The sequence below is a fragment of the Phaethon aethereus genome (genome assembly GCF_964289735.1).
Source record: "Phaethon aethereus genome assembly, chromosome: 18".
In the NCBI taxonomy this organism is placed as follows: domain Eukaryota; kingdom Metazoa; phylum Chordata; class Aves; order Phaethontiformes; family Phaethontidae; genus Phaethon; species Phaethon aethereus.
The window spans coordinates 3,186,035-3,213,333 of NC_138594.1; the positions used below are offsets into that span (position 1 = coordinate 3,186,035).

Sequence of the window (27,299 nt, forward strand, 5' to 3'; positions counted from 1 at the left end):
GAGGGTGGTCGAACATGGGAAGAGGCTGCTCAGAGAGGTTGTGGAGTCTCCATCCATGGCCCGGATGGAGCCTCCTCTCGCTGGCCCTGCTGGACCAGGAGGCTGGAGGAGATAACCTCCAGAGGTGCCTCCAGCCTTGGTGACTTGGTGTTTCTGCAGCTGCAAGCCCCAGTCAGACCCTCTTCCCGGCCGCGCCGTGGCTCTGCTCCCCATCCTCCTCCCCACGACGTGGGACGTGTCCTGCTCCTTGCCAAGGTTTTTCCACACCGACTGCAGAGAAGCGCTAGATGAGAGATTTCCTCCGGCAGATCTTCCTAGATCTAATAACCCAGACAGTTTATTGACTTCTTTATTTAACTGGAGTCATCTTCTCCCACTTGTGCCCTGCCGCGTTTGCCTTGCAGCTTTTCCAAGTACACATCTACGCTGAAAAATACCCCCCGAGCATCATGTCTTCTAACTCCTTGACTCTACCCCTCTGATAAATTCTGGGTCTGATGCAGCAACGTGACCACTAATGGAGCAACTTCTCCCCAGCCCTGGCAGAGCCGCAGCGTGGCGGCAGGAGCCAGGCCCCATCCTGGCTCCAGGTCCAGGCATGGCCGGGACCAGACGTGCCCCCTGAGCTCCGGGAGCATCCGGACGATGTGGGGCAGGCGTGGGCTGCTCTGCTCCCCGATTGCTTCTACATGTTATTTCTGCATGAGTTTAGTCCCAAAACATGACTTTGAATTAAAATCCAAAAGCCCTGGCAATCTCTAAATGGATTTTTTATTTTTTTAGGAGTCAAAATATTCTCCCTTTTTTTGTTCACGCCACATGGGTCCTTCCATGTGGGTTTTTAGCTGACTCTTCCCTGTTATTTTAGTTTTTGGGGCAGAAATGTCTCACCAACTGCTCCTGAAGGGATCCCAAAGCCTTGCAGTTGTTTCTCTACAGACTCCCGCCCTCCAGCAGCCTTTATAAGAAAATCAGCAGAAAGATGGACAAAGTGCCAATGGCTTTGGGTCCATATGAACCTGTTTGGGTTCACTTTAGGTCCCAACCCTGCTAAGTGCCGAAGCGGCTGCGCCGAAGCCCACCTGAGCTGTCTTCAGGCAAAATGGCATGCAGTTGCTAAAAGTTTAGTTGACAACTTCTACCTTTCCCTTTTTTTTCTGCACACTTGACAAGAGATACTACATGGACATTACATTTTGGGTCGTTCAGTTTAATTTATTCGATAAGTTAGGAAGAGAAACTTAAAGCAAAGTCTCATCAAGCAGTTCAATAAGTCAAATGCAAAGTTTCACCATCCCTGGGAATTATTTCTTGTTAAACTTCTTGTATGGTGACCTGGACTCACAAATTCCAGGGTCAGTTGTTTGTTTTCTCTATTTCGTCGATAAAACGTGGTATGATAATGTTTTTTTGGGTGTCATTAGAGACACCTTTCAAAAAACCTGCTGTAGCAATGAGGGTTGCACTGAAATGCTATCGATGTCCAGGCAGCCGGCCACGGGCTCTGCCTGAGCTTGTCCACAGAAGAGGGAATTTTCCATCAGATTTAAACTTTGCAGCTCATATTAATCCCCACGGCTGTTTCTTTTCCTGTTGTTTGAGTGATTCCTTTGTATTGTTTGGCTGCCATGGAAAAAAACGTGTCAGTCACCGGGAGGCTCTTCACCCCCCTGCCAAAACCCCAGTCACTACATCACCCCCCCAGGCAAAGTTCCCCACTTGCAGGCACCCAAGCCAAGAATTTAGAGCAATCCGTGGGAAGAGCAGGGACGGGACGGGGTGGGCTGGAGTAAACAAGTGACTCACGGTAACCTCCCGGCCTCAGCCCCTGTGGGCCTCAGCTACGGGGCTCCTGGCACCGCCGTGGGGCTGCCCATCCAGCCACCGCAACCCTCTCCCCCCAACACCCCTTGTGCTGAGCGCGTTTGCAGTGCTGGTGGAGTCAGGAGTCCGCTCTGGCCCCCAGCAGCATGGGGCAGCGAGGAAAAAATCCAAATATTGAAACAGAGCAGTCCCAGGGCTGCGGGAGGTTCATTGCCAGTCACTTTTTGGTGATTTGAGAGAGGTTTGCTGTGTATGTGTAAGGAATCGCACGGCGGCCGTGGGAGAGTGTCCCGCAGAGCCCGGCTGGGACCAGCCCGGCCAGCGGCGCCGAGCATCCCTGGTCCGGCACCCACGAACCACCCCGCTACGCGGCCAAAACAGGGTGCAAGTGCGGAGGTCCGGGCTGTGTGTATCAGCCCTGCCCAAACGCAGTCCCGGCTCCCGGCCGTTCGTCCTGCAGCTGCACGCCGCAGATGCTCTGCTCTGCGTGAGCGTTATAATTCAGGTTCTCGGCCAATATCATTTAATGCCCTCTGCTGAGGGTCTCCTTCCGCGAAATCACACCTCCTCCCTCTTTTCCTCCAGCCCTCTCCTCCAGGAGAAACCGCATCCTTTGCTGGGAACTGGCTTGCGACCAGTTCGCTCGGACAAGGGCTGCGAGCACCCTTGACCAGAGGTGTGGTGGCTGTGCCACTGCCAGATGTGCTCGCGTGCAGCCAGATGTGCCGGTGCTCAGAGCGAGACGCTCAAAAACATCGGAGGAGCCCCAAAGAGGCCGGAGGAGCCCGGGGAAGAGTTAACCCCACGCCTGCAACAACTGTGACGCCTCGGGTTGACGTTCCCCCAAAACGCTAGTGGAACCCCAAAATATTTCAGAAAAAAAATAGGATTTTCCTATTTTCTGATCCATTTTCCATCAGAAAGGAGTCTGATGGGAACTTGTCACCCAACGGGTACCTGACCAGCCGTGTGTGCCCCGCTCCCGGGCTCCCTCTCCCGTTTACGAGAATGTCCCCTCCTGGCTCACTGCGCTGGTAAGCAAAGGAGGTGACAAAACGTGCAATGACCTGGAGATGACAGGCGAGGTTTTGCCAGGACAGTGACAACTTGTTCCGTCGCATGCCGCCGAAAGGGAGCACCGAGCAAAACGTGACTCCGCAACGCGGGGAGGGGAGAGCTGCCCTCTCCCCCAGCACGCCGGCGGGGTTTTGCAATGCACGTCAGCTCGATGTCAGCTCTCAGACCTGTGTTACAACACAGCGGGGCCAGGTATGTGCTTGGCCGGCAGAAACCGGCGTTTCCGTGTCACCGCCTGGCCGGGGAGCTGCGGGGGGACACGCAGGAGATGACCCCCGTGATGTGGGAAGGGCCGTGCCTATATAGAGCGCAAGGAAGGGCAGAGGCAGCAGGTTTTGGCTCCTCTCTGCTCACTGCTCAGTTGTGATTCTCTCCCTGGAGGGGGAATTTCGTGGTATTTTTTCCCTGCTCGGCAGCACGGGCGAGGATGGATGCTGGATCGGCTGGGGTGCTCGTTACCCTCCTCCTCCTCTCCATCCTGTGGTTCCTGGTCTGGAGAAGCGATAAGAAGAGAAGCCGGCTGCCTCCTGGACCGGCCCCGTGGCCCATTCTGGGCAACCTATGGCAAAAGGACGTCCTGCCCCTCTACAGGAGCTACAAGAAGGTAAGAGAGGAACTGGGGGTGCCGACCCACTCCCAGTCCTGGCAGGAGAGAAAGCGTGAATGTCCCATGTCAAAATAAAAGGGGAATTATGCAGGTGACTCTTTTCCCCCCTTTCTTTTCTCTTTTCCCACCTTTCTTTTCTCTTTTTGCCTGCCTCTTCTCTTGATCTGCCAGAATTGCCCGAATCCCTGCTACTGGCAGCACAACCAATGCTGTTACTGAAGTCTTTCTCCTCCTGTAAGGGACCCGCGGGGGTGACACTAACCCCTCTCGGGGCTGCAGCACAGCCGCCATCCAGAGCTGCTTCCCGGAGACGATGTTCCAAACCCCCAAAGCTTCACTGGGATCAGGAACCCCCAGGGACAGGGCTGGGCTGGGAGCGGGACGAGGACGCCGGCTTCGAGGGAGGCGCTTCCCCTCCCTGCCCGGACATCCTCCAGCATTGCGGCCACCAGACCTCATTTAAAATTAAACGAACGGCCGCGGTGCAGGACCCTCGTTCACCACAGCTTTCCTCTCCTCCCCCAGCTCAGCAGCACGTACGGCCCCATCTTCACCGTCTGGCTGGGGCCGAAGCCGGTGGTGGTGCTCTGCGGGTACGAGGTGGTGAAGGATGCTCTGCTGGGCCACTCCGAGGAGTTTGGAGGGAGACCTGCAATACCCCTTCTGGCGCAGTTATCGAAAGACTATGGTAGGTGTCTGGATTTCTTCTAGACACTATTTCTCTCTGGGTGAGCTGAAAGCCCCCAACTGCAGCTAGCCATGCTCGAGTCTAGTGAAGGACTCAACACCCAAGACCTCAAACACCCATTTCCGACTCGGCAAGTCCCTCCAACTATTATGCCTCTTGCCCAAGGACAGTATTAGTTTCAGTTAGCTGGTTCCAGCTTTGTTCTGAGTTTCTGTAGAGATCCTCAGCCTTTCAAGGATGTTGTGCACGCAGCAGGGTCATTTCCTGGCTTATTGCCCCATTGCTCCTCAACCAGGCTCCGAGCAACGTCTCCCATTCCTGGGGAGGTGCCATGGGGCAGGCAGATGAGTGGTCCCCACTGCCTCCTCCCAGGTTTTGTCTCCAACAATGAGAAGAAGTGGCGGGAGCTGCGGAGGTTCACACTCAGCACCCTGCGGGACTTTGGGATGGGGAAGAGCTCCATGTCGCAGCGGGTGCAGCAGGAGGCCCAGCACCTGGTGGAACTGCTGGCAAAACTTGAAGGTGACATGGGTCCTGTCCACCCTGGCCCCTGTGGTGGGCAGAGGACACATAACAGCCTCATGGGACATGTGTGGTCCCTGGAGCTGTTTGCAATGCCTGGTGTGGATGATCCTTGCAGAGAGGGCTTAGACCTAGACCCATTCCACCCAGAGAGAGCTGCAGGGATGTGACACAGCCTTGGTTTAAAGGCCAGGGTGGGAGATCCTGCTCCTGGACTGGTGCAGGAGGTGGCAACCACTGAAGTTTTCATGCCAAAAGAACAGAAATAGGAAACTGCATGGCATTGAGAATGCACAAATATGATCCTGCCCTCGTGACACAGGGGTTATCAGGGTGATGTCCTCCTCTCTAACAAAACTGAGCTGCTGCCAGTGCCACCACCTCTTCTGGGGCTTCCTGAATATAAGAGGAGATGTAAGGTCAGTTGTACACTGACTCGTCCGCCTCTGATGTGCGGTGCTGGTCGAGGGGTTGGTTCCCGCAGGGAGATGCTCTGCAGCCCCCCAGATTCCCCGGGGCACGATAGCAGAAGCCCAAAGTGCCTGGAGATGCCTCTGCTTTCGTCAGGCCCAAGCGCTGGGGAGAGGTTTAGGAGCAGGGAGGTAGATGTAGGAGCCCACAGCTTGGGAGGGCTCTTTGCTTTGGCTGTTAGACCCAGCAGGTTCAACCAGGGCTCAGAGTTCAAAGGACAGGGGCTCGAAGCGGGAGTAAGGGTGCTTTCTGTGTTGAAGCAGATAAATAACTGTTGACTATTTGATGCCTTTCTTGCCTCTTCTATGGCTGCAGGAAAGGCCTTTGAGCCAATGATAATGTTCAGACACGCAGTTGCCAACGTGATCTGCTCCGTTGTCTTCGGGAGCCGTTACAGCTACAGCGACACGGCCTTTCTGGAGCTACTGAACGTGATCGGGAATTACATCAGCTTCTTCCTTTCCCCCATCGCCATGGTAGGCATCCTTGCTGTGCTCAGCACCTTCATGTCCGACGTGCTTGGGCAGTCGACGGACGTTCCTTGGCTTTGGGTCGCTCCTTGGCTTTGATGGGAAGCATGGCTTTGAGGGAAAGTGTGGGAGGCTCCGTCCAGGCACCTGAGCCCTCCTGTACCTCCTCCACCCACAGGTCTACAACACCTTCCCCAACATCATGCACCACCTCCCGGGGCCACACAGAAAAGTCCTGGCCGAGTGCGAGAAGCTGAAGGACCACATCCGAGAAAGGGTTGAGCTTCACAAGCTGACGCTGGATCCCAGCTGCCCCCGGGACTACATCGACTGTTTCCTTATGAAAGCAGAGAAGGTAGAGGTGGTGCAAAGGGGGGTGAGGGCTGCCCTCCAGACCTGGCTGCATCCTGGAATATCACCCAGACCGTGCTGAATCCCTTCCCCACTGCATCCTTGCAGGAGAAGAGCAGCCTGGAGGACATGTACAGCAACGAAGACTTGGTCATGTCAGTGTTCAACCTCTTTGGTGCTGGGACAGTGACTACTAGCAACACCCTGGTCTTCTTCCTCTTGGTCCTGGCAAAATACCCCCATATTCAGGGTAAGAACAGCAAAATGTGACTGCTCCCTGTGCCTGAGGAGGTCGCGGTGCAGCAAAGGCGCAGACAGAGTCCCAGCCCTGGAGGGTCCTGTTTGGGAGGGGAGACCAAAACCACCCTGCATGGGTCACCCATGCCTTTAGGGTGAGAGCCGTTAGACACAGGTTCACACAGGTCGGAGGGATCCAGGTACCTGCTCCCTTTTCTCCATCCCTTCCTGTGCAGATGGCCCCAGACTGGCCTGTGAGAGATGCTTTGAACCTGCCTGATCCGGGGAGGTGTGCGGACAGAGACCCTATTTCTGGTCTCTACAAGGGGTTATGCCGGGTTGCTCCCTCCCTGCTAGATCATCCTTTGGCTCTAGAATAGGTGCCCATAGAGGCCAGTAAGAAATCATGGGGGGTTTTGCAACAACAAGCACCACGCCTGCCTTGTCCCCAGTCAAGGTCCAAGAGGAGATCGACGCGGTGGTGGGTGCCAGCCGTGCTCCCAGTGTGGAGGACAAGCTGAGGATGCCATACACCAACGCGGTGATCCACGAGCTGCAGCGTTTCCACAAGACCCGCATCGAGAACTTCCCACGGATGACGACGCAGGACGTCGTGTTCAGGGGCCACACCATCCCCAAGGTAGATGTCATGGCGCCAGGGTCTCTGTGTCCCCAAGGGGAGGGGTGGCAGCGGGACTTGAATGAGATTTGCCTTTGCCCCTGGACTGTTTGCTCACTCCTGAAGGTCCTCGGTGGGGGGAGATGGCGATAACCTTTTAGTGGAGGGGCAGAGGGAGGTGAATGCCACTGCCGGTTCTGCCCACACACCCGTGTCCCTTGCCTGTCCTGGAAAACACCTCTTTCCACCAGGGAGATGAGCAGGATTGCTGGGGCTGGGAGCCTGAGCTCGCCCCGGCACGGGGCCACGCCAGCCCCCACCTCCTCGGCAGGTCGGGGGACAGCCACAGACTTTGTGCAGCGAGAGGGCTTTTAACATAAATCAATGAGAATAACTCAATAATTTCTGTCTCACGAGCTGCACAGAGACCGGCAGGACCACGGGGGCTGTGGAGCCCCACGTTAGTTGCCCCTGCCAGGCACAGAGCTATCGCTCCGGGCACCCTCCCCACGGGCATCTGGGTGGGCATCAGGATGTGCCCCCAGCCTCCGCCCGTGCCCCCCAGATGCTCCTCCCTTGCTAATCCACCTCCGCAGAGCCCTACGCTGCGGGACCGATGTCCCTCCTTGCTCCCCTGCCCCATCCCTCTCCCACAGGACACAGCCGTTATTCCGGTATTTTCTTCCGTGCATACGGATCCAACGCAGTGGAAGAACCCCGAAGAAGTCGACCCAGGCCACTTCTTGGATGAGAAGGGCGAGTTCAGGAAGCGCGAAGCCTTTATGGCTTTCTCGGCAGGTCAGTGCTCAGCCCTGCCCAGCACCCTGCCTGCAGCGGCTCCGCTCCAGGGCCCGCCAGCACGAATATCGGTTGGCACCAGAGTTATACCCTTAATATGAGCTTTCTCGCTATCCTTTCATGCCCTTTTTCCCCCAAGTGCTGGATGAAGCCATCACCCCAGTGCTCACCCTCCCCGTTCTGTGCCCCCAGGGAAGCGGATGTGCCCGGGAGAGGCGCTGGCCCGCATCGAGCTCTTCCTTTTCCTCGCCACCCTGCTGCAGAGCTTCACCTTCCAGCTCGCCGTCGAGTACAAGGAGATGGATTTATTCTCCCTATGGCTCGAGATAGAGAGGAGGGTGATACCGGGCAAGTTCCTCGCTATTCGGCGCCCCATGTCCCCTTAGGGGCCTCGGGGAGAAGGAAGGGGTCTTCCAGGTGCCTCCACTTCTGAAATCAGAGCACGCCATGCGACCATGAATGCTACAACAGCCACCAAGCAGGAGGATCGCTTTGAGCTTCTCTTCGGAGAACTGCCAGGCATCTCTGCCACCAGCTCCGTGGGCATCCCAGCTCCCAACCCTTCCCCTCCGCGTCCCAGTAACACAAGGAAGGCAGCACTGGTTTTCCTCCCTCGGTATCTGTTGGCTCTGGTTGAACCTCTAGCTCCTTGTGGCAGGGCTGCCTGTGGCTCCCCGGGCTCAGCTCAGCTGGGGGCTCCCTCATTTTGGTGAGAGATTAAGAGTATTTCTGCAATAAAAATAACCGTCATAACTGGATGCTGGTGTCTACAGGGACACTTGTGGTGTCTCCTGACATATGGGCGGTGGTGCTCAGGCTTCCTTGCCCTTCACAGGTAGGGTGTGAGCCAGCCGTGACAACCAAGGTGACAAGCTGGGTGTACCTAATACTTCTGCTTCCCTGCTTTGCCCCCTCTCTGTACCCTCCAGCATTACACAAAGTCCACGACACTGAAAATCGCACTCAATCCCCTCCCTGCGTCCCAGTGCACAGGGGTGAAGCCCCTGTGAACACCCTGCAGGAGTTTTAACATCACAAGGTTAAAAAATGGTGCACAGGGGGAAATGTGCTATAGCATGAGGGTGCTGCACTTGGGAAGCAAGAAGTATTTTGCCACCAAAGTCACCGCTTCCTTCTCAGGGTGCTCCATGTGGCTTCTACGCTTGCGCTGCCTTAACCATCCCTGCACAAAGAGGGGTTTACCTGCTAGCCCCAGGGCAATGCTCCAGCCTTTATTCCAAAATATTGTGACTTTAAAAGAAAAGAGTTTTTTCTTTAAACGCCTGTGCAAGGGAAAAATGACCCAGACACATCCCCACCCTGCCTGGCCTCAGCGATGGCCTGGGCTCCTCCTCGGATGACTGGGCAGCTGGGACTGTGTCTGAGCCTTGGAAAACCAGTATGTTTCCCATCACATCCAGTTCTTTCCAGTGCAAACCTCCCACATATGGGACTTCAGCTCTGCATCTGTTCCTGGGCTGTCTTCATCTTTCCCAGGTTTTTGTGTGTCCCAGGACGGATTGAGCCAGGAAAACATTGTTTGTTTTAGCTGATTTGCCTCTGTGGCTTTAATCTTCAAATGAATCTTACACATCTCAGGAATTTATTGCTTGCTTCAAAACACTAATCCCCAGGGCTCTGACCATAGGGACGTCTCCGCAGCATGGACAGGCAGAGCCACCTGAGCTCCAGCAGCAGCAAAATGATTTCAGCTGGGGAAAGGGCACAGGTTTCCAATAAAAGGGCTGAGTTGCAGCTTAGAAGAGCTGGAGCTTGGGAGGAGTATGTGGGAGAGCAGAACAGAACAGATTAAAAAAAAGTTTTCAGCTTCTTATCTCAACCTTGGCTGCTGGGCTGTGCTTCTCTGATGTCCTTCACATCACTGTTTTTTCTCTAGCCAACACCCCCAGGTGCCTGTTCAGTTCTATGTGCTCATGTGCAGCTGGTAAAGAAGCTCTGGGGATTACCCGAGAGGTGCTGGTGGTGTGGGACATGCTCCCAGCCCCCTGGCTCTCCCTGGGCAGGGGCTTAGGCTTGTTGTAGAGGATATTGTCCCAGCAGTGGGGCTTGGGGTCTCTGTGAAGCCTGGGACTGCAGGTAGGGAGGTGATGGGCAGTTATGTGGGGGTCTCAGGGCTGGCTTTGGGGGGTGTTGCCTTGTTGGGGTACTTGTATCTCCTTGCAGGCATGGTGAGGGGGGATGGCAGGGAGCCAGCTCCAGGGAGAGGTGTCTGCTCTCTCCAGATCCCCACGGGGGAGATTGGGGATACTGGGGGCTCCTCTCGCCCTGGGACAGCAGCTTCTCAGTGGTTGGTGCTGCCATCCCAAATGGATTTCCTGGACACGGCTGTAAGAGGAGCATTTCTGTGCACAGGGAGGGAAATGCATCTCTGGGAGGGCTTGTGATCTCTTCAGAGGGGAGCTCCAACCTTTGACTTAATTAAACAAGCAAGCAGACAGAGGCAGCCTGTAGCTGGGTTTGGAACTGGTGAAAAAGGGTGGATTTGCTGTAAGTAGCTCTTTGTGGCAGGAGAACAGCCCTGCACTGGAGAAGAATTGCTGAGGCTGGAGCCCTGCTTTTCTCTGCTTGCTCCTCCAGAGTCAAGTTAAAATCCTGCACAGCGAATGTGACGGTGGGGACGTGCGTGGGGCGGTGGCCCGGGCACCTGAGCCCCTAGGGCTGCCAGCTTCCCTCAGCACGTTTGTCTTGCACGCACCAAACTTGAACTTGAAACCACTGCGCCGGAGGCGCTGGGATCTCCACAGGGCAGAGAGCCTCCTGTTCCCATCCGGGGCTGTCTCTTCCATTCCTGCCCATGGTAAGTGGAAGAGCCAAACGGGGAAAGGGAGAGCCCTGAACCTGCCCTGCACAGAGCAAGACTCAGGTACGTGGCACTGCTGTCCCAATGCGTTTGTGCCCCTCCCTGCGAGGGACGAGGCCCTGGGGAGGCAGGAATTTATTGCTGCCCACCTGGGCTGTTCTGCAATGTCTTGTCTTCTGGTCAAAAGATTTATTTTTTTATGACCTAGTTAATCCCCCTACCTTCTCTCAAATGAAGCAGCCTTTACTCTTATTCTACATGCTTTTTGGACTCATTAGATGACTAAATGAGGTCTTTTGGGTTTTTCCCCAACTTGGGGAAGCTTGGGACTCAGGTGCCTGAGTAAAAGATGTGGTTTTGACCAAAGCAAGCTGACTGTGGAGTATCTTTGCACACTCTTTTCCCAAACACCTGCTGGATCAGCACCGTCCAGCTGACATTTATTGCTTCTGTGCCTAAAACATGCCAAACGCTGCGGTGTCCGAAGGCCGACGGTGCTCCAACATCCCCGAGGCTTTTTACACCCGTTTGCTTTACTCTCCAGCTCGCTGCCCTGCCTGCGGGCTCACCCCCCGCTGCCTGGGCAGAGCGAGGAGCAGGCAGCCCTCACCCGAAACCCGCCGGCTGCCCCTCAGCGGCTCTTTGCGAGCGGGGCGGCTATTAGCAGCAATACGGCAGGGCGGTCGGAGCTTTACGGTAGCGGGTGTTTCCTAGCAGCCGCGACGCAGCGGGGATGGGCGGGCGCCGGGGGGAGCCCAGCCACTCGCCGAGGGCAGGTAAGCGGCATCGAAACCGCGGGGCTGGGGCTCCGGGACGCCCGGCAGCATCACCGCGGTCACCGGGGCCGGTGATGGTACCGGTGGTGGCCCGTGGCACTAGTGGGCTTGTCTGGGCCTGCGCGCGGGGATATGGGACACGGAACGGCCCCTCAGGTGATGCTTCGTTTACTGGTCATCGGTAAAACGGTGGACCAAAAAACTCGCACCTAGACCAAAACGGTCGGGCCTGCGGGGTTCGGTGCTCGGGGGCGCGGAGGCTGTGGTGCTTTTCCCTGGTTTTCCCTTCCCGTGGAAGCCACCAACGTGGGGAAGGCGGCCGCTGCCTCGCTGGGGCTGCGCCGGATCCCCTGAGCTGCCACAAACCCTCCGGACCTTTCCCGGTTGCGACCCGTAAAGCGGCTGAACCGAAGGCGAACTGGAAGCAGCTGGCCGCGCGCTAGCCGGGAGGATGTCACCCACGGTGCCACCCAGCACCGTGGGTGGCTTTTAGGGGACCCTTCCCTGCAGGGTCAGCAACTACTGAGCACCGCTTTGGTGGAGAGGAATGGCACCCAGCCCGTGTTCTTCCTCCTCTGGGGAACGGGCCGCTCTTCGCAGAGCGGTAGGAGTGTCCGTGAGCGTGTCTCGCGTCCCCTGGGGAACATGGCGTGCCGCGGTCACCCTTAGCTGCTCGTCCCAGAGATGGAGACCTGCCTCTGAGCTTTTTCGGGGTGTGCTCTGGGCCAGCCTGCAGCTGGAGGAGATGTCCAGGCTGTGCACCCCGAGGGTACAAGCACCGTGGTCTGGGGGTGATGCTAAGATGGAGGTAGCATTACCCAGCTGGGTTCCCTCCCGACGCTGCTGCTCTGGCTGTTCCCCTCTCTTTTTTTATTTTATTGCACATGGCAAATTCCCTGTGCAGGTGGTACAAAGGGTCAGTGCCGAAAGGAGCAGCCCATCCAACATAACTATGAATTGTAGCTTGATTTGCCACATGCTATTAACCTTCTGGTTAATACAGTAGATTTACTGTATCATTTCGATCTCTGATCCTTCCAGCTGCAGGACACGAGTGGGCAAAGGCAGGGGCGAGCACAGGTCGTGGAAGGAATGGGGTGCTCCTGGCAGCAGGAGATGGCGCCAGGTGGGACTCGGGGCTGGCCTGTATGAGTGCCCCAGCATGCAGGAACCCTGTGAATGAGGTGACCATTGAAGGGGAGATGAACATAGCCTATAGCGAAGTATAGATGACAACAAACGTAATGAAAGAAACTTCCTCGTGAACTCTTCTGGGCAATGCATCTCTGGAGTGGGGGCTGTGAGTGGAATGTTTTAAGTAATGAAACCCATACTAAAGAAAGTGCTGAAGGGACTAATTCTGTATAGCTAGAAGGGATAGAATAAATAACATAGCATAATTTATTTATTAGATACTTAATATGCTATTCTACATTCTGCAGTCTTCTAATTCAGCTCCAAGAAACCTACTGTGATTGTAAGGTTTGATTCTTTGCTTAATTCTTCCAGAGGAAGATGATGTTGGTGGACCATCTGCTGAATCCCAACGGAGCTTCAATGAAGACGGCTGTCCTCAGCCCAGTGCCCACGCTCGATTTCCACTATGGTCTGCTAGCACTTCTTCCACAGCCCTTAAAAGTAAAACCTCATCCGCAAGAACTGGCCAGCTTAGTAAGATGGGTACCACTACCTGAGTATTTAATTCTGGGAAAAATCTATGGGGTTTCATTCCAGAACATTAACAACTGTCACTGTCTAGCAACAATTCTGTTTGCTTTGGGGGTAAAAAAAAGCATGGCAGACCATGGCAATAATTAGGTGGAAAGTTCAAAGCAGTGCCGGGCAAGGGGAGGTGATGCCACTCGACGGATGCTTGTCTTTGCTCTGAGTTACTTCCCAAGTTTGCTGAGGTGCTGATGGGATGCTCTTGGTGAAGAGATGTAGGACAGTGTGTCTCCTTTTGCTCCTGAGGAGGCCATGGACTGAGATGTTCTGTCAGGTTTAAGGTCTTCCACCAGCACAACCTGAATTTGAAAAGGTAGCACTGTGGCTGGTGTTGCAACCTGGGTTGCAGTTTGGCAAAGATGCCCGGAGGTATAGATAGACACCAGCAAAAACTACTGATGTGAGAAGGGTGTTAGCTGTGTTTACCCTTCTGTTATCTTGGGGGCAAGAGAGAAATTTGTCCCCTTTTCTTCTTCTCCTTCTGCAATGTCATAACCCAAGTCATATTTTTACTGAAGAAAATCTAATGGCTAAAGGAAGAGAAGGTTTTCCACTCTTTCCAGGAAAGAAGTGCTATGTCCTTGGCATGAGGCTGTTTTGATATCCTGCCTTAGCGTCTGGGACAGACACCCTCCCATGCTGTTGACTGCTGTAGATAGAGGTGGAAGAGGTAGAGTTTGTGCTTGTAAAGGGACAACTGTCCCATTCCATCCCCACCAAGCCCACCCAGCCTCTCCTGTGGCCCCTTGGACCACCTGATTTTTCCAGCTGTGAAGAGCCCTCGCTACCCTTCAGGTGGTGGTGAGCAGGAAGAGTTGTCATTCTCTGCCCTCCGACCCCGCTGGTGTGAACGGTCCAGCAAGACACTGTATGGATTCAGCATTTTCTGGCGGATGGTACAGTACCAAAGGTGTTAGCAGAAGAGTAGTCAGATTAAGATCAACCAACTCTTGCAGAGCATTACTAACAACAGTACTGTTAATAGCCACTGAAGCTCGAGTGCATGCAAGACTGTCAATTCTCCTGTCTTCTAGGTGGTCCACCACCAGCAATGTGCTTCTGGCCCCAAAACACCGAGTGCCTCATCCAGGAGGGTCCTGATGCAGAGGACAGCTCACCTGCTATGTCCTCAGCCGATCAAGATGATGTTGTGGTTCCTGCATCTCTCCAGACACCCTCTAATGTCAACCCACCCAAGGACTTCATTCGCTGCCTGCCACTTCACCTGTCCGTGTACATCCTGGGTAAAGCTGCTCTGATTTTCCAAGGGTGGTTTCCTGTAAGGGTAACCAATGGGCTCTAGTGTGTCTAGGGGTTTGTCAATCTGTCCCTTTAATTCCTCAGCGCTTTTGGATCAAAAATCCCTCAAGGCATGTGCTGCTGTGAGTAGATGCTGGGCTTTTCTGGCCAAAGAAGTCAAGAGGGAACGTGTGAGTCAAAGCATAGTACAGGAGAAGATCCTGTATTTGCAGGTATGATGTCTGTGTTTCTGCTGCCATTATGCACTTTAAAAAGAGTGTTTCTCTGTTACTGCCCAAGCCTTTAGATGAGGTGCCTTTACTGGAGGCCACCTCTCAACTTCACCCTGTTCTTTCTTCCTCCATCTGCAGAGCTGAGCCAGGTTAGATGTTTATACTGTCACAATTTATATTGGATATTAGGAAAAATTTCTTTCCTGAAAGAGTGCTCAGGCATTGGAACAGGCTGCCCAGGGAAGTGGTGTAGTCACCATCACTGGAGGCGTTCAAGAAAACTTGTAGACATGGCACTTTGGGACATGGTTTAGCGGACATGGTGGTGTTGGGTTGACAGTTGGACTTGATCTTAGAGGTGCTTTCCAACCTTAATGATTCTATGATTCTAAGTAAGCACAACAGAATAGCCTTTACTGATCTTTAGAGAACCTGCAACTCTAAAAATGGATCAAAACATTCTTGTAATCAAGAAAACAGTGTTTGGTCACAAATGCAAATACTGGACTTCCAGGCGCTAGTGGAAATTGGGCAGAGCTACCATGGCTCCCTGAGGCAGCTGGAACAATGAGCTTTATTTGCTCCACGTAGGAAGACAGGAACGCTAGGTTTCTTTGTGAGAAGTCAGAGCTGGTGGTTGGGACACAGTAAAGACAAACTTCTAGGAAAGGCTTGTCCTGGTTAGTACAGACCTGCCATGGGGCCAAGCTAAGTGTAAAGATAAATCCCCAAAGAGGCAAAGTTAGGGGTCTCTTCATGCTTTGATTTGTGAAGAGAGCATGGAAATCTCAGCTCCGGGTTAGCATTCAAAGAAGGCTTAATGGAAGGCTTCACACATTAAAAATGAATCTTGGATATTGATAAAGGTATTTCGAGAGCCTCTTATCTCAGTGGGTTTGGATTCTCAATCAATGGAGGGACCACCAAAGATGAGATGCGCTTTGAAATTTTTTTTCTGTTGAAATGGAGTTTTGCAGCTTAATAAAAGGTTAAGCTAGAGTTTGGAGAAAAAAACAAAAAGCAATTATTTTTAACAAGAGGTTAAACCTTATACCAACAAAGTGGTGAAGGTGAGCCAGATCTCTTAAAAAATAACAGGAAGCCAATGTGTGCAGCTCAGCTTTGCGTGTAACTTCAGCTACCAACGGAGATGCTGAAGCATCAACACATGAGCATCCTCTGTGCGCGCGGGCTCTGCAGTGACTGTGTTGCCTCTGCTGGCTTATTCCAGGGGTTGTGCCCTAGAGGAGCGCTTTCAAACTATGCTAAAACAGTTGATGTGACAATTCCGCAGTTAAATGAAGAGGGATATGTCATGGAAGTGGAAGGCCACAACTGGATAAGTAAAACAGAGGTATGTGGGAAGTTGTTTGCCTTCCAGGGATCCTGCATTTCAGGACCTGGGGAGGAAGAAGGACATGGTGGTCTTGGAAGACAGGACTGAGTTTGGGGTTGCTTTGCTCTTCTCCCACTCCTGCTTCTGGCTTGCACCGTTGTGAGCAATTTGTACGGACCGATGCTTGCTCAGCCCCTGCTTGTGTGGGAGGGAGCCTGCATCCCTGAACTCCTGCCTTGACTGTGTCCCCCGCAGTCGCATGGATAGCCCTGAGCCCAGAGGTGCTGGCAAGGCTGGGCAGCGTCACGAGGACATGGGCAGCGTCATGAGGACATGGCTTTTTCCCCAAAGAATAAAGAGGGCAGCTGTCTGGTCTGCTGTTTTTGCCACGGAATGTGGCATGGGGACAACCCTCGTTTCTGCACTAACCAGGAAGCTCCTGCACTCCGGGTGTTCCTTACCAACACTTTCTGCCTCTGTTGTCCCCACTGTAGCGCTGAGACCCAACCTGATACCTTTAATACTATGGAATAATGCTGCATTCCCCCCTCCCTGACTTAGTTTCCCTATTTCCCTTCCCATCAGGAGGAGGAAACCAATCTGCAGGCAGCCTACCATGATCTGCAAACTGACACGATTCGGCTGGAAGAGAGAAATGTCTTCTGTGGCTCCTACAATATTCGTGTCCTCACAGACCAGTGAGTAGAGTACCCGGTTGCAGGGCCAAAGAGTGGCTTCTGAAAACCTGTCCCATTCCTTGCGATCCTTCTGTGGGAATGTATGGCTGGAGAAGGGTCTCTCAGCATCACTGTTAAGAAATCCCCCGTTTCAAATCCAGTTATTTATAAAGATACCAAGGGAAGTTATTTTTAAAGACATAAGGGTTAGTGATCCACAGTGGGATCCCCACAAGCGATATGGGGCTGGGAGGAGCCCTCTCCCCTCTTTAAGCTTACCCTCCAGATGCAAACGCAGCAAAACTAGGGACCTTGGTTGTGGGGCCCTGCAAAGGGTTCACGCATTTAAGCGTACTGCCCGTCAACGAGGACTATTAAGGATCAGAGAAATGCATGTCATGGTCTTAGACCTGTTGTACCTTGTTAGCTGGCTAAAGCTCACCTCAGTCACTGTTTCTTATCCAGATCAGACCGAAGCAGAATAATCCATTACAGTGGTGGAAACTTGGTAGCCATTGGCTCTGCAGACCGAAAAGTGAGGCTTCTTGGTATGTCAGGAATGAAAGAAGTGTTTCCTTTGCTTTCTGGCCACGCTGGGAGCATCAAAGCACTCTTCCTCAATGAGAAGAAAGGGTTTGTTCTCAGCGCAAGCTTTGATCTCAGCATCAGGTGAGCAGCACGGGGACTGTGCCCTGGGATACCAGCCCCTTGGCAAATCTAGGAAAAATAAGTACTTGAACAGTTTTGGGCCCCTCACTACTAGAAGGACGCTGAGGTGCTGGAGCGTGTCCAGAGAAGGGCAGCGAAGCTGGTGAGTGATCTGGAGAACAAGTGTTAGAAGGAGCGGCTGAGGGAACTGGGGTTGTTCAGTCTGGAGAAGAGGAGGCTGAGGGGAGCCCTCATCGCTCTCTACAGCAACCTGAAAGGGGGTTGTGGTGAGGTGGGTGTTGGTCTCTTCTCCCAACTAGCTAGTGATAGGATGAGAGGAAATGGCCCCAAGTTGTGCCAGGGGAGGTCTAGACTGGATATTAGGAAAAATTTCTTTACTGAGTGGGCAAGCACTGGAACAGACTGCCCAGGGAGGCGGTGGAGTCACCATCACTAGAAGTATTCAAAAAATATGTAGATGTGGCACTTCAGGACATGGTTTAGTGGGCATGGTGGTGTGGGGTTGGTGGTTGGACTTGATGATCTTAAAGGTCTTTTCCAACCTTAATGATTCTGTGAAACTTTAATCCTTTCACCCCAATCATTAGGAATCTTCCTTCCTATCATTTTCATTAGAGTAATGAAGGACAGTAGGTAAGGAAACACATTCGCTACTCACACAAGACAGTTTCTGTGTCCTAGTTCCACCCAGCACTGAAAGGTAAATAGGAAGATAAGTGGTGCACAGGTTTCCCTAAAGCGTCTTAAAACACCAGCTATGTTTCCCATAGGCACTTGCAGCGAGATTCTGGCCTTGCTAAGGTCAGCATCAGGGAGGTTGGGTTTCTCTGCGGCATTTTAGAAGGCCTGTTGCACTAAGCGGGCTCAACACCCTGGTACCTGCTGTACGGCTGCTCCCTTCCAAGGAGTGCACCCTGAAACAAGGGGTGGAGATGATCAGCTCTTACATCTTATCTATCACTAAATCTCCAAAGTATCACGATGAGGGATGAAAAGCTAAAGAGTAGGTCATCCGGCTCTGGCATGGCAATTGCACAGCTTCATCAAAGGCAGCATTTAACAAAAAGGGAGGTTACACCAACTCGGGCTCTGTCCTCCCTGCTCTTCCCACTCCAGAAGGGCTGTTTGTTTAAGTGCAGGCTTGAGCTTTCTAAACAAAGTCAACAGAAATTATCTTGGCAGCAGTCAGTAAAGAAACAATCCTATCTGTAAAGCTCTACGTTTTAAGGTTAACTGAAGGTAACCATGCCAAAGGTGAAATCTAGCCACATGGTTAGAAGCAGTTTGGAGGTAAAAGAACAAAGTATATGGGTAAAAATTTAATACTGAACCTGACTTGATTGTTCCAAATCCTCCGACACCTCTGTGGAATGACTCCTGATTTTAGCCTGGTGTGTATGGGAGAAATGCTGGGCCTGTTAAGTGGTAAAGAAAGAATAAGATTAATAAGATTAAGTTAAGTTAATCACTGTTTTCCCTTTCCTGTTGGTCCTTTGTAGATGCTGGAATATATACAGTGGTGCTTGTGTGAAAATCTTCAATGGTCACTGTGGGACAATCACCTGCTTGGATTTGCATGAAGAACAGTTTGTGTCAGGGGCCAGGGATGGGATGGTGAAAGGTGAGAGCCGAGGCCAGCAGCTTCCCAGACAAAGGCAAATAGCAGCGAGCAGCGGGCAGAGCACTTGAGAGTTGTGATAAGTGAGACACATGCAGTGTGAAAGTATGAAAATAAGTCTATAAATTGGAGGGCGAATTTTAGTGTCTCGTATTTTTGCTTCCAGAACAGCCCAAGCTGTGGACACGTGCATGCGCAAGGTCTCTGTGTCATTGAATAAATTCTCATTATTTCTGCTTTTATTCAGTCTTAATGGCTTTGTGGCTATAGGGCTGGACCAACTTTTGGGAGAATGGTATCAACTTTCAGCTTTGCCAGACGTTTCCTTATTATTAGCTTATAGAATAGGGATGTGCTATTTTTTGGACTTTAAATTTTTTTAAAAAATTTAAAATTTAATATTTAAAATTTTTGCCATGCAATTATACTTTTTAAGTCAACACTTGGCTACATGCAGAGCTGCAGGTACAAGGTGCAACTGTAATTCCAACAGTTTCTTTTAATTCATGTTGTACTTGGCAAAACTTATCATTGGGGATATGTATTTTTAATTTTTAGTATTTCTCCCCTTTGCCCCTAACAGTGTGGAACCTGGAGAGTGGGAAATGTCTCAAGACTCTGAAGCACAGCAGTGCTGTTTGGGTAGTTAAAATGGATGGCACCCGTGTTGTCAGTGGGTGCGACCGAGGGCTGGTGAAAGTCTGGTGTGCTGCTACGGGCACCCTGATCAAAGTAAGCTTCTTTGGTGGATAATCTTGTGCTGAGTGGTCAAAAATTTTCTGTGCAAGTTTAGCATAGATTTCTGATTTTGCCAAAGACTGTCTAAAAAAAAAAAAAATGCCAAAAACCAAAACAAAAAGCGCTCTAAACTGATAAAACAAACCGCAGAATTATTCATAAGCAAATAATATAAAAACTGATTTGCAAACAACCATTGATTCTAACCCAGGGTTGGATTTGCCTTGCTTACCCTACATCATTACTTGTTCTCTGTAGATATATTCATCTCTGCTCCTGTAGAAACATTCAGAACCTAGGAAGAGGGTGGGAGGGCTTGAGTAACAGATCTCAGGGTTGGAGGTATCATCTACTTGCCCAAAATATGCAACTTGCTCTCAAAACTGGTAATGGTGTATAAAGCTGAAGCAGCTGGAGAGCTGCTCTGCAATTTAAAGACTGGGGGAAGAGACTGCTAATTACCTTTGCAGGTGTGCAGAATTAGGATTAGTCCACAGCTGAGAGGAGTGAAGCTCCTTCTACCTGGAGGACAGAGAGTTGCAAATCGAGACACATCTCAGATGCAAGAGATCCCAGCTCCAGCTGAGCCAAGTTTGCAACTGCCCCTTCCATGATAGTCAGGGCAGTCCACTCTCTGCTCCTGGTGAACATTCAACAGATGACAAAAGTCTCAGCGTGGTAACACATATTTAGCAAGTGTAGTAAAGACGGAAAATGTATGCTGATTCCATGCCAGTAGCTCATCAGCAACAAGCCCAGAATATTTCTTGTGACTATAAAACTACACGGTTATCCAGAGGGTGTATTGGTATATTATAATAACACCTGATAAAACTACAATGTAGTATATGAGGCTGGTATGGTGAATGCCGTAAGATATCTTGGCATATTTACATCAGATTGCTGACAGCGTTGCACCTATGTCTTTTATTTTGCAGACATTAGAGGGGCACCAAGGCCCAGTGAAGTGCCTGTCTTTTGATCAGTGGCACCTAGTCACAGGAAGCACTGACGGATATGCCCTGGGATGGAGCATGTTGGGAAACCTCAAGAGATGCCTAATAGCTTTCCGCCACCCTAAGTAGGAATCGGATGTGTTCCGAGTTGTATTCAACACTCCACTAAACCTGTAAAGAAAATGTCTCCCTTGTAGGAACACAAAATGCCTTAATTATCAGTCTTAGGATTTGAAATACCGCCACTGTCAATGATCTTAATCTTTAAAACGGTGTCAGGTGCTACATGGTCACAACCAGTTTGTCAGTTAAGACCTTTAACAACCTGAAATGCAAATATGCAACCACTTGTTCACAAACAGGGACGACTGAGGACTGACAGTGCATAGTCCAGTATTTCAAGGATCCCAACCTGTGTGCAAGAGGGTATCGCGCTACCTGGTCAAGATAAGATACTTTCTCTGTCAGAGGTGGCTGAGTTGCATGCTGAACCCTACCAACTGTATAGTATATTATTTTCTAATACTTTAATTGCTTATCAGAACTCTGAAAACTGTAGCATCTTACTGTTTTCATTTACTTTCCTAAAAATGAAATTTAAAATGCAGCAGATGGCCATAACCACGCTGGTTGCTCTGAGGATGTGCTGCGTTGATTTGGACATGGAGTGATTTTGAAGGACTTCACTACTCAGCCTTTTAATTATATCAATGAGCTTCTTTGTTTAGCCTTTTGATGGAGGCAGACCTTTGCATCCTCTCCAGGACATAAGGGGTAGCAGATCATGTCTCCCGGTGAAAGCATGATGAATGTACCAATGCTGACATGTTGTGTTTTCAGGGAAGTTCTGTCTCTGGAGTTCCTCTATCTCAGAGTCATCAGCGGCTGTGCTGATGGAAAGATTCGTATATTTAACTACCTGACTGGAAGCTGCCTGAAAGTGTTGATGGCCAACAGCAGAGGGGACCCCATATCTTCCTTCTATGTTGCAGGAAACAGGTTGGTGACTGTCCTGGTGTCAGCCAGGGTAGAGTTAATTTTCTTCACAGAAGCCAGTGTGAGGCTGTGTTTTGGATTTGGGATGAGAAAATGTTGATAACGTGCTGATATTTTGAGCTGTTGCTGAGCAGTCAAGGACAGTCCAGCTCCTCGTGCTGGGCTGCCAGCGAGCAGGCTGGGTGTGCTTGGGGAGCTGGGAGGGGACACAGCCAGGACAGCTGACCCAGGCTGGCCAAAGAGATATTCCCTACCATATAACGTCATGCTCAGTATATAAAGCTGGGACAAAGAAGAAGGAAGGGGTGGAGGGACGTTCAGAGTGATGGCATCTGTCTTCCCAAGAAGCCATTATGCGTGATGCAGCCCTGCTTCCCTGGAGATGGCTGAACCCCCGCCCGCCCGTGGGGAGCGGGGAATGGATTCCTTGTTTTGCTTTGCTTGCGTGTGCGGCTTTTGCTTTACCTATTAAACTGTCTTTATGTTAAAGCATGAGTTTCCTCACTTTTACTCTTCCGATTCTCTCCCCATCCCACCGTGGGGGAGTGAGTGAGCGGCTGCGTGGGGCTTAGTTGCCGGCTGGGGCTAAACCATGACAATGACAACAGCTGCAGTCGGCCTCCGAGCCAAATTAGGTAGCTTACATTGCAATGGAAAGAATTGTGTATTTTTCCTTTTATTGTCCTTCTCACAAATAAGTTTTAAAGAGCTCCACTACAATGGCTGAAAATAGGTTTGATTGGTGCATTCAGCAATCTAAAATTTTCTGTTTCTATACAACTTAAGATATAGATCCAACTGTAAAGCTGCGTTCGGAACCCAAATTTGTTAAGAGGTTGGAGAATCAAGCTAAGGCCTGACAAAGCCTTTACCTGTTCCCTGACCTACTGTCTCTTTATAAAAGCCAATCATGGAAAATACTTCCAGGTTCCTTTACTTCTGCATGTCTAAATAAATGTAGTTCCCAGCTTCTGTGTAAGCAATAGCTAAAACACTGGCATGTTATCAGTGCTGTTTTGGTCAGAACTCTAAAACACACCAATATATGGGCTGCTATGAAGAAAATGAACTCCAACCCAACCAGACCCAGAATACCACTCCAATTTAGGTTTAAATGTCCCTAATGATGTGGTACCCCCAGTTTCCTTTTGGCATTGCACTGATCTAGCTCAGTCCACTGTTGGCAATGTCCATTCTAATTATTTTAAAACTAATTTTGCTCTAGAGCTGACTGAAAAGAGCCCTGTAGAGCTCGTACAGAGTACAAGTTAAAATGTACAGCGCCTGATTGATGGGACTAATTGCTACTGCTTCCTTCAACAAGTGATGGTTATCTTGGATCTGCTTAAGCATCCTCCGGTTTTGAATTACACAGAAGCAAATGGGCCCCGTGGGTAGTAACTGCTGTGTTGATGACTCTGCTTCTAACTCTTAACTCTGCTTTTCCTTCCTTCTCCAGGATGGTGATCAATTCACCAACGAGGCTGTTGATGTTTCAGTTTGAGGATGTCAGGTGGGACTATACCTTAGAGGCTGACCGAGAGACGGTGGGGAAGCAAAACCAGCACAACAGGATTTCAAGCAGAACACCGCTTCACCTTCAGCGAACGAAACGCCATGACATCAGCCAGATGAATCGACTTGCTCTGCAGACACGAGATGCTGACCAGCTCATGCTGTCTTGCTGGATCCGGTCACCAAAAGGCTGTGGAGCATCTCAAAGTACTATGTACAGCCTCTGCAATACACCGGCATCGTTTTCTAAAATGAGTTAGAAATAGTTTGGCATGGTGGTGTTGGGTTGGTGGTTGGATGTGATGATCTTAAAGGTCTTTTCCAACCTTTATGATTCTAGTTTCAAGTACCCACTGCCTTCATCCTAATCAATATACAGGCTTTCTGCTTTTTCAAAGCGCAGTCTGGTAGATGTGCTGTTGCATTTCAATGGTTCTGTAATTTCTAGGCTTTTGTAAAACCCTTGTACCTTTTAGAAAGGTTTGGTATAAATTCAAGACAGGCACTGTCACTTTCTAACTGAGTAATAGAGAATCAGTAGTAGTATTCATATTCTTACAGCTGGTGTGCACAGAAACATGCCGCTGACTCAGTGCTTGAATTATTTATTAGAAAATACTCTAGAAAGTCGTAGGACACCTGCATTGAGGATCTGCTGTCACCAGGAAATGCAACTGCACATAAGCAGGCACCTTTTAAATTGTAAAACTGATGTTATTTTTTAAAATTCAGTAGTTATTTAATACAGTATGCATCACAAATATTTCAGCTCTACAATCAAACTGTGTATTGCAGATAAACTGATGGGCTAAGAAAGTTTTCATGCCGTTAAGGCCATCAGATGCTAACCTCCCTGATGCAGCTCTACTTGGTAAAAGACATACAGTTTATAGAAACAAGCAACAAACAGGGAGCGCACTATATTCTAATTTCAGTAGCAAAAAAGTATGGGTTGTGTATACATAATACTTTAAAAAAATCAACATTTGCTGTCATCTTTGAATTCTGTGAGGTTTTCTGCTAATAAGTATCTCTGGATTATTTCTAATATCTAGACATTTAGAAGTTGTGATAATAGGCAAAATGGTAACCAAAGACTTGAAATCCCATGAGTTACAAAGACTTTATTTAATTAAAAAAAAATTAACACCAGTGAAATTGAGAGCTGACTTTTCCTTCTGTTTTCTAGCGCTCTGCTACGAAATGATGAAATCAGCGGCTTGTCTGCAACAGCAGCCTTTTCTCAAGATCGAAAAGGCTTTTCGTATTCAGGCAGAGCGGCAGAAAAAGCTTTTCATTCCTGGCACCACACAACCTCGTGCCTTTGCCTCGGGAAAGTCCGCAAGAGTACATTCTGCAAGAATCCTAGCAGAGACTGGTAAGGACTCTTTGCATCCAGGTAAAACAGTAATTCTCCAAAGAAGTGCGCCTAAGATAACTGGATGGATTAACCGAAAGGTAAGGATCTCTAGAAGACAGGCCCATGTCTGGAAGGTTTGCAGGGTAAAACAGATCACTTGCAGAGTCTGTGATGGCTACAGAAGCTGCTTTAGATCAGTCAAACAGGACAAGTGATCAGCTCGAGCTACAAAGCCTAGTTCTCTGGTATCTAGGTATCTATTTTTTACTGTATCCTTCTATTTTTTGATTTCTTTAACAGGTGTAGGAGAATTGTGCACAAAAATTATCCAAGGAGTTGTTATTTAATCAGTAGCAATAACACAGAAATTTGTTTAAAAAAAAGATGTCAATTGTCTCAGCCAGCAACGATGCGGCAACCTGAAACTTGAAAATGAGATAGTACTGAGATCACAAACGTGGTCTGTGGCCATATGGCATTTGTCTCAAGTTGATTTTTCTCAGGTTTTATATTCAGCATCTGTTGGGAACTTAATGTTTAAGACATAGTCTGAAATCTTACTTCAGAAGAGCTGTACCAACCCAAAGTCTCTAACACCAAACTCCTGGTGTTTGTAATTAACATGCAGGGTCATATGGATGTGCAGATAAAACAGTTCTAAATTCTGTGAATGAGGAACAAGCAGTAATTTTCACTAGTTTGTTTTGCTGTATTTTGGCTTTCTGCACTTTATGTTCTCTGATATACATTTCCAGAGGGCAGAAGTTTCAGTTAACCGGCCTGGAAAACCAGAATTGTATTGCAAAGCAATGATATATGCGAACAGCACGATATTGCAAAGCAAAGTGACAAATGAATCACTGTGGTGAGGCCACGGGACTGAGCGTCTTACACAATCTATGTCATAATCCCCATCTAGTTCTTAGTCGAGGGCATAATCACACAATCCATCTTGATGTCTGTCATACAGCACAGGTCACTCCATCCCCTGAGACAGCAAAGCTAGGCTATGAAGCATGTCTTGTGATTTCCAATTCAAATGCAGCTCTGAGCAGTAATGGCTCAAAGTGGTTCTCAAGTGTTGGCTGCTTCAAGGATTTCTACCAGGAACTGACTTGTCTTGAAGCCTTTTCCCAATGCACAAAGTGTAGGACAAGGAAGAGATGCATGGGAAGAGGTGGTGGGGAACCTCTCTCCTTTCAGAAACCATGGTTTCAAACAAGGTGGATACCAAGCTGTCCACACAGAAACACAATGTATGTTACCGAATCTGACTTTAGTTTGATCTGTATAGTCAAATACTTCTCAGTCAGCCAAGACAGAGTTCCCTCTGATGCTGGCAGCGTCACTAGCGAGGCTAAGGCTGAGCAAACTGAAATGGGCACCACTGGCTTGTACCTTCCTCCACTGCTCATTCTGTAGATAAACTTGGCCTGTCCATATGCCTGTTTGTCCAGCACACATCCTTGGTCTTCTTCAGAGTACTACTCTGCCAACAATGATCGCAAAAACTATCCTTGACTTCAACTGTGTTTTATTTTTGGAAACAGATGGCAAATCTGAACGTGGCCCTTCCCTCTATGCACCTGCACGTGCTGACAGGGCAGAAGCCACTTTGCAGCATGTAAAGAGAAGAGGTCCAAGTTGTCTGATGTCCCCTGACAAGTTCCTCTTAACTGTCAGCATGCTGCAGAACACCTGCAAGGCAGCCCCAGTCAGCTCCAGTATTAAGCACACTGCAGAAGTCAGGGAAGCATGGGAACCTCCTTGGGAGCCCCAGCAGCACCGCCCTGAAAAGGTACAAATACACAAAACCCCTCTGCAACACAAAAAGGATCAGACAGTCCAGCTCCAACGTGTGAGACTGCACAGTGATTCTCTGACAATGAAAAGAATTTCTATACCCTTTGAAACCAAAATGCTGCAGCTCAAGCTGAAAAACTCTTTGCATGGACCCACTGTGAATTCCTCCATCCCTGCTCCCTCCATTGTACGTCCCAAGACTTGTGGTTTGCTGCGAGAAAAGAAAGCTCACTGTGGTCATGGTAAAGTCGTTCCTCTCCCTGAAGATGGGGTTCAGCGTATTGATCCCTCAGCTTCTTCTGAACTGATCAAATCAACACATGTGGTGATTGCACAAATGAAGAACGACGCGGTTTCCAGGAGAAAAAAGCCCTTTTGTCTGTACGCTGCAGACTCTTCCCGAAGTGACGGTGGGTTCAGGCTTCTAACAGGAAAACAGAAGGAGGTATATGAGGCAGCTGCTGTAGCTCAGTATCAGGCACACCAGACAAAGCTTACAGAAGTTCAGCAAAGAGCACGCAAGAAGGCCTGGCTAAGGAAACTTAAAGGCCTATCTATAGACTCTTTTACAGAGGAGGGGAAAATAGCTGCTCCTGAATTTGGGTTTAACACATTTATCTGAGGTAATCCCTTAGTCCAACAGCCAACCAGTACCTGAGGAGTCTGCTGTCCAGCTGAGTCTGCCATGTCAAGATCCCTGTGGCTTCTAAGCATAAAAGACATCTCCCCTGTAAGATATTCTAAGAGATAGTACTGATATATTCAGCTATTTCTCAAGGGAGTGAATGGACCAAGTCCTCTCCTGGATTTATCTTGCTAGACCTGCTGTTACTGCAGACACAGCACTGTTTTTGACCCTAATATAGCTCAACATGTGTGTGTGAATAATAATTAAAAGAAAATCTTATTAGCATTTATGTGGATTGATTAGAGTTTATAAACAGAAGCGTGCACTGAAAACTGGCTGAGCACTAAGCCCAGAGGGTGGTGATCTAGTTGGAGGCCAGTAACCGCTGGTGTAGCCCATGGGTCAATACTGGGTTTAACATCACTAATTAAATTACGTGGACAGTGGGGCAGGGTGCACCCTCAGCAGGTTGGCCGATGACCCCCAAACTGGGAGGAGGGGCTGGCGCACCAGAGCCGTGCTGCCAGCCAGAGGGACCGGGCCAG

The 27,299-nt window shown here is 50.0% G+C and overlaps 2 protein-coding genes across 2 annotated transcripts; both read left to right on the top strand.

The window, feature by feature from the left end:
* Nucleotides 1-3,328: 3,328 nt before the first annotated feature.
* LOC309411420 (cytochrome P450 2C5-like) lies at nt 3,329-8,131 on the top strand (the record flags this gene model as incomplete). Its single annotated transcript, XM_082008049.1, has 9 exons — nt 3,329-3,505; nt 4,034-4,196; nt 4,569-4,718; nt 5,505-5,665; nt 5,838-6,014; nt 6,119-6,260; nt 6,700-6,887; nt 7,523-7,664; nt 7,857-8,131. 9 exons carry the CDS (start codon nt 3,329-3,331, stop codon nt 8,048-8,050), a joined length of 1,494 nt encoding a protein of 497 aa, XP_081864175.1. The 3' UTR covers nt 8,051-8,131.
* FBXW10B (F-box and WD repeat domain containing 10B) lies at nt 8,120-26,748 on the top strand (the record flags this gene model as incomplete). The annotated part of the gene is made up of 13 exons (XM_082008264.1): nt 8,120-8,203; nt 12,771-12,867; nt 14,021-14,230; nt 14,331-14,458; nt 15,690-15,812; nt 16,368-16,492; nt 16,937-17,140; nt 18,640-18,761; nt 19,342-19,490; nt 20,435-20,577; nt 21,293-21,451; nt 22,908-22,995; nt 25,804-26,748. The coding sequence occupies 13 exons, from the start codon at nt 8,120-8,122 to the stop codon at nt 26,746-26,748; spliced, it is 2,577 nt and encodes an 858-aa protein (XP_081864390.1).
* Between the last annotated feature and the right edge of the window lie 551 nt (nt 26,749-27,299).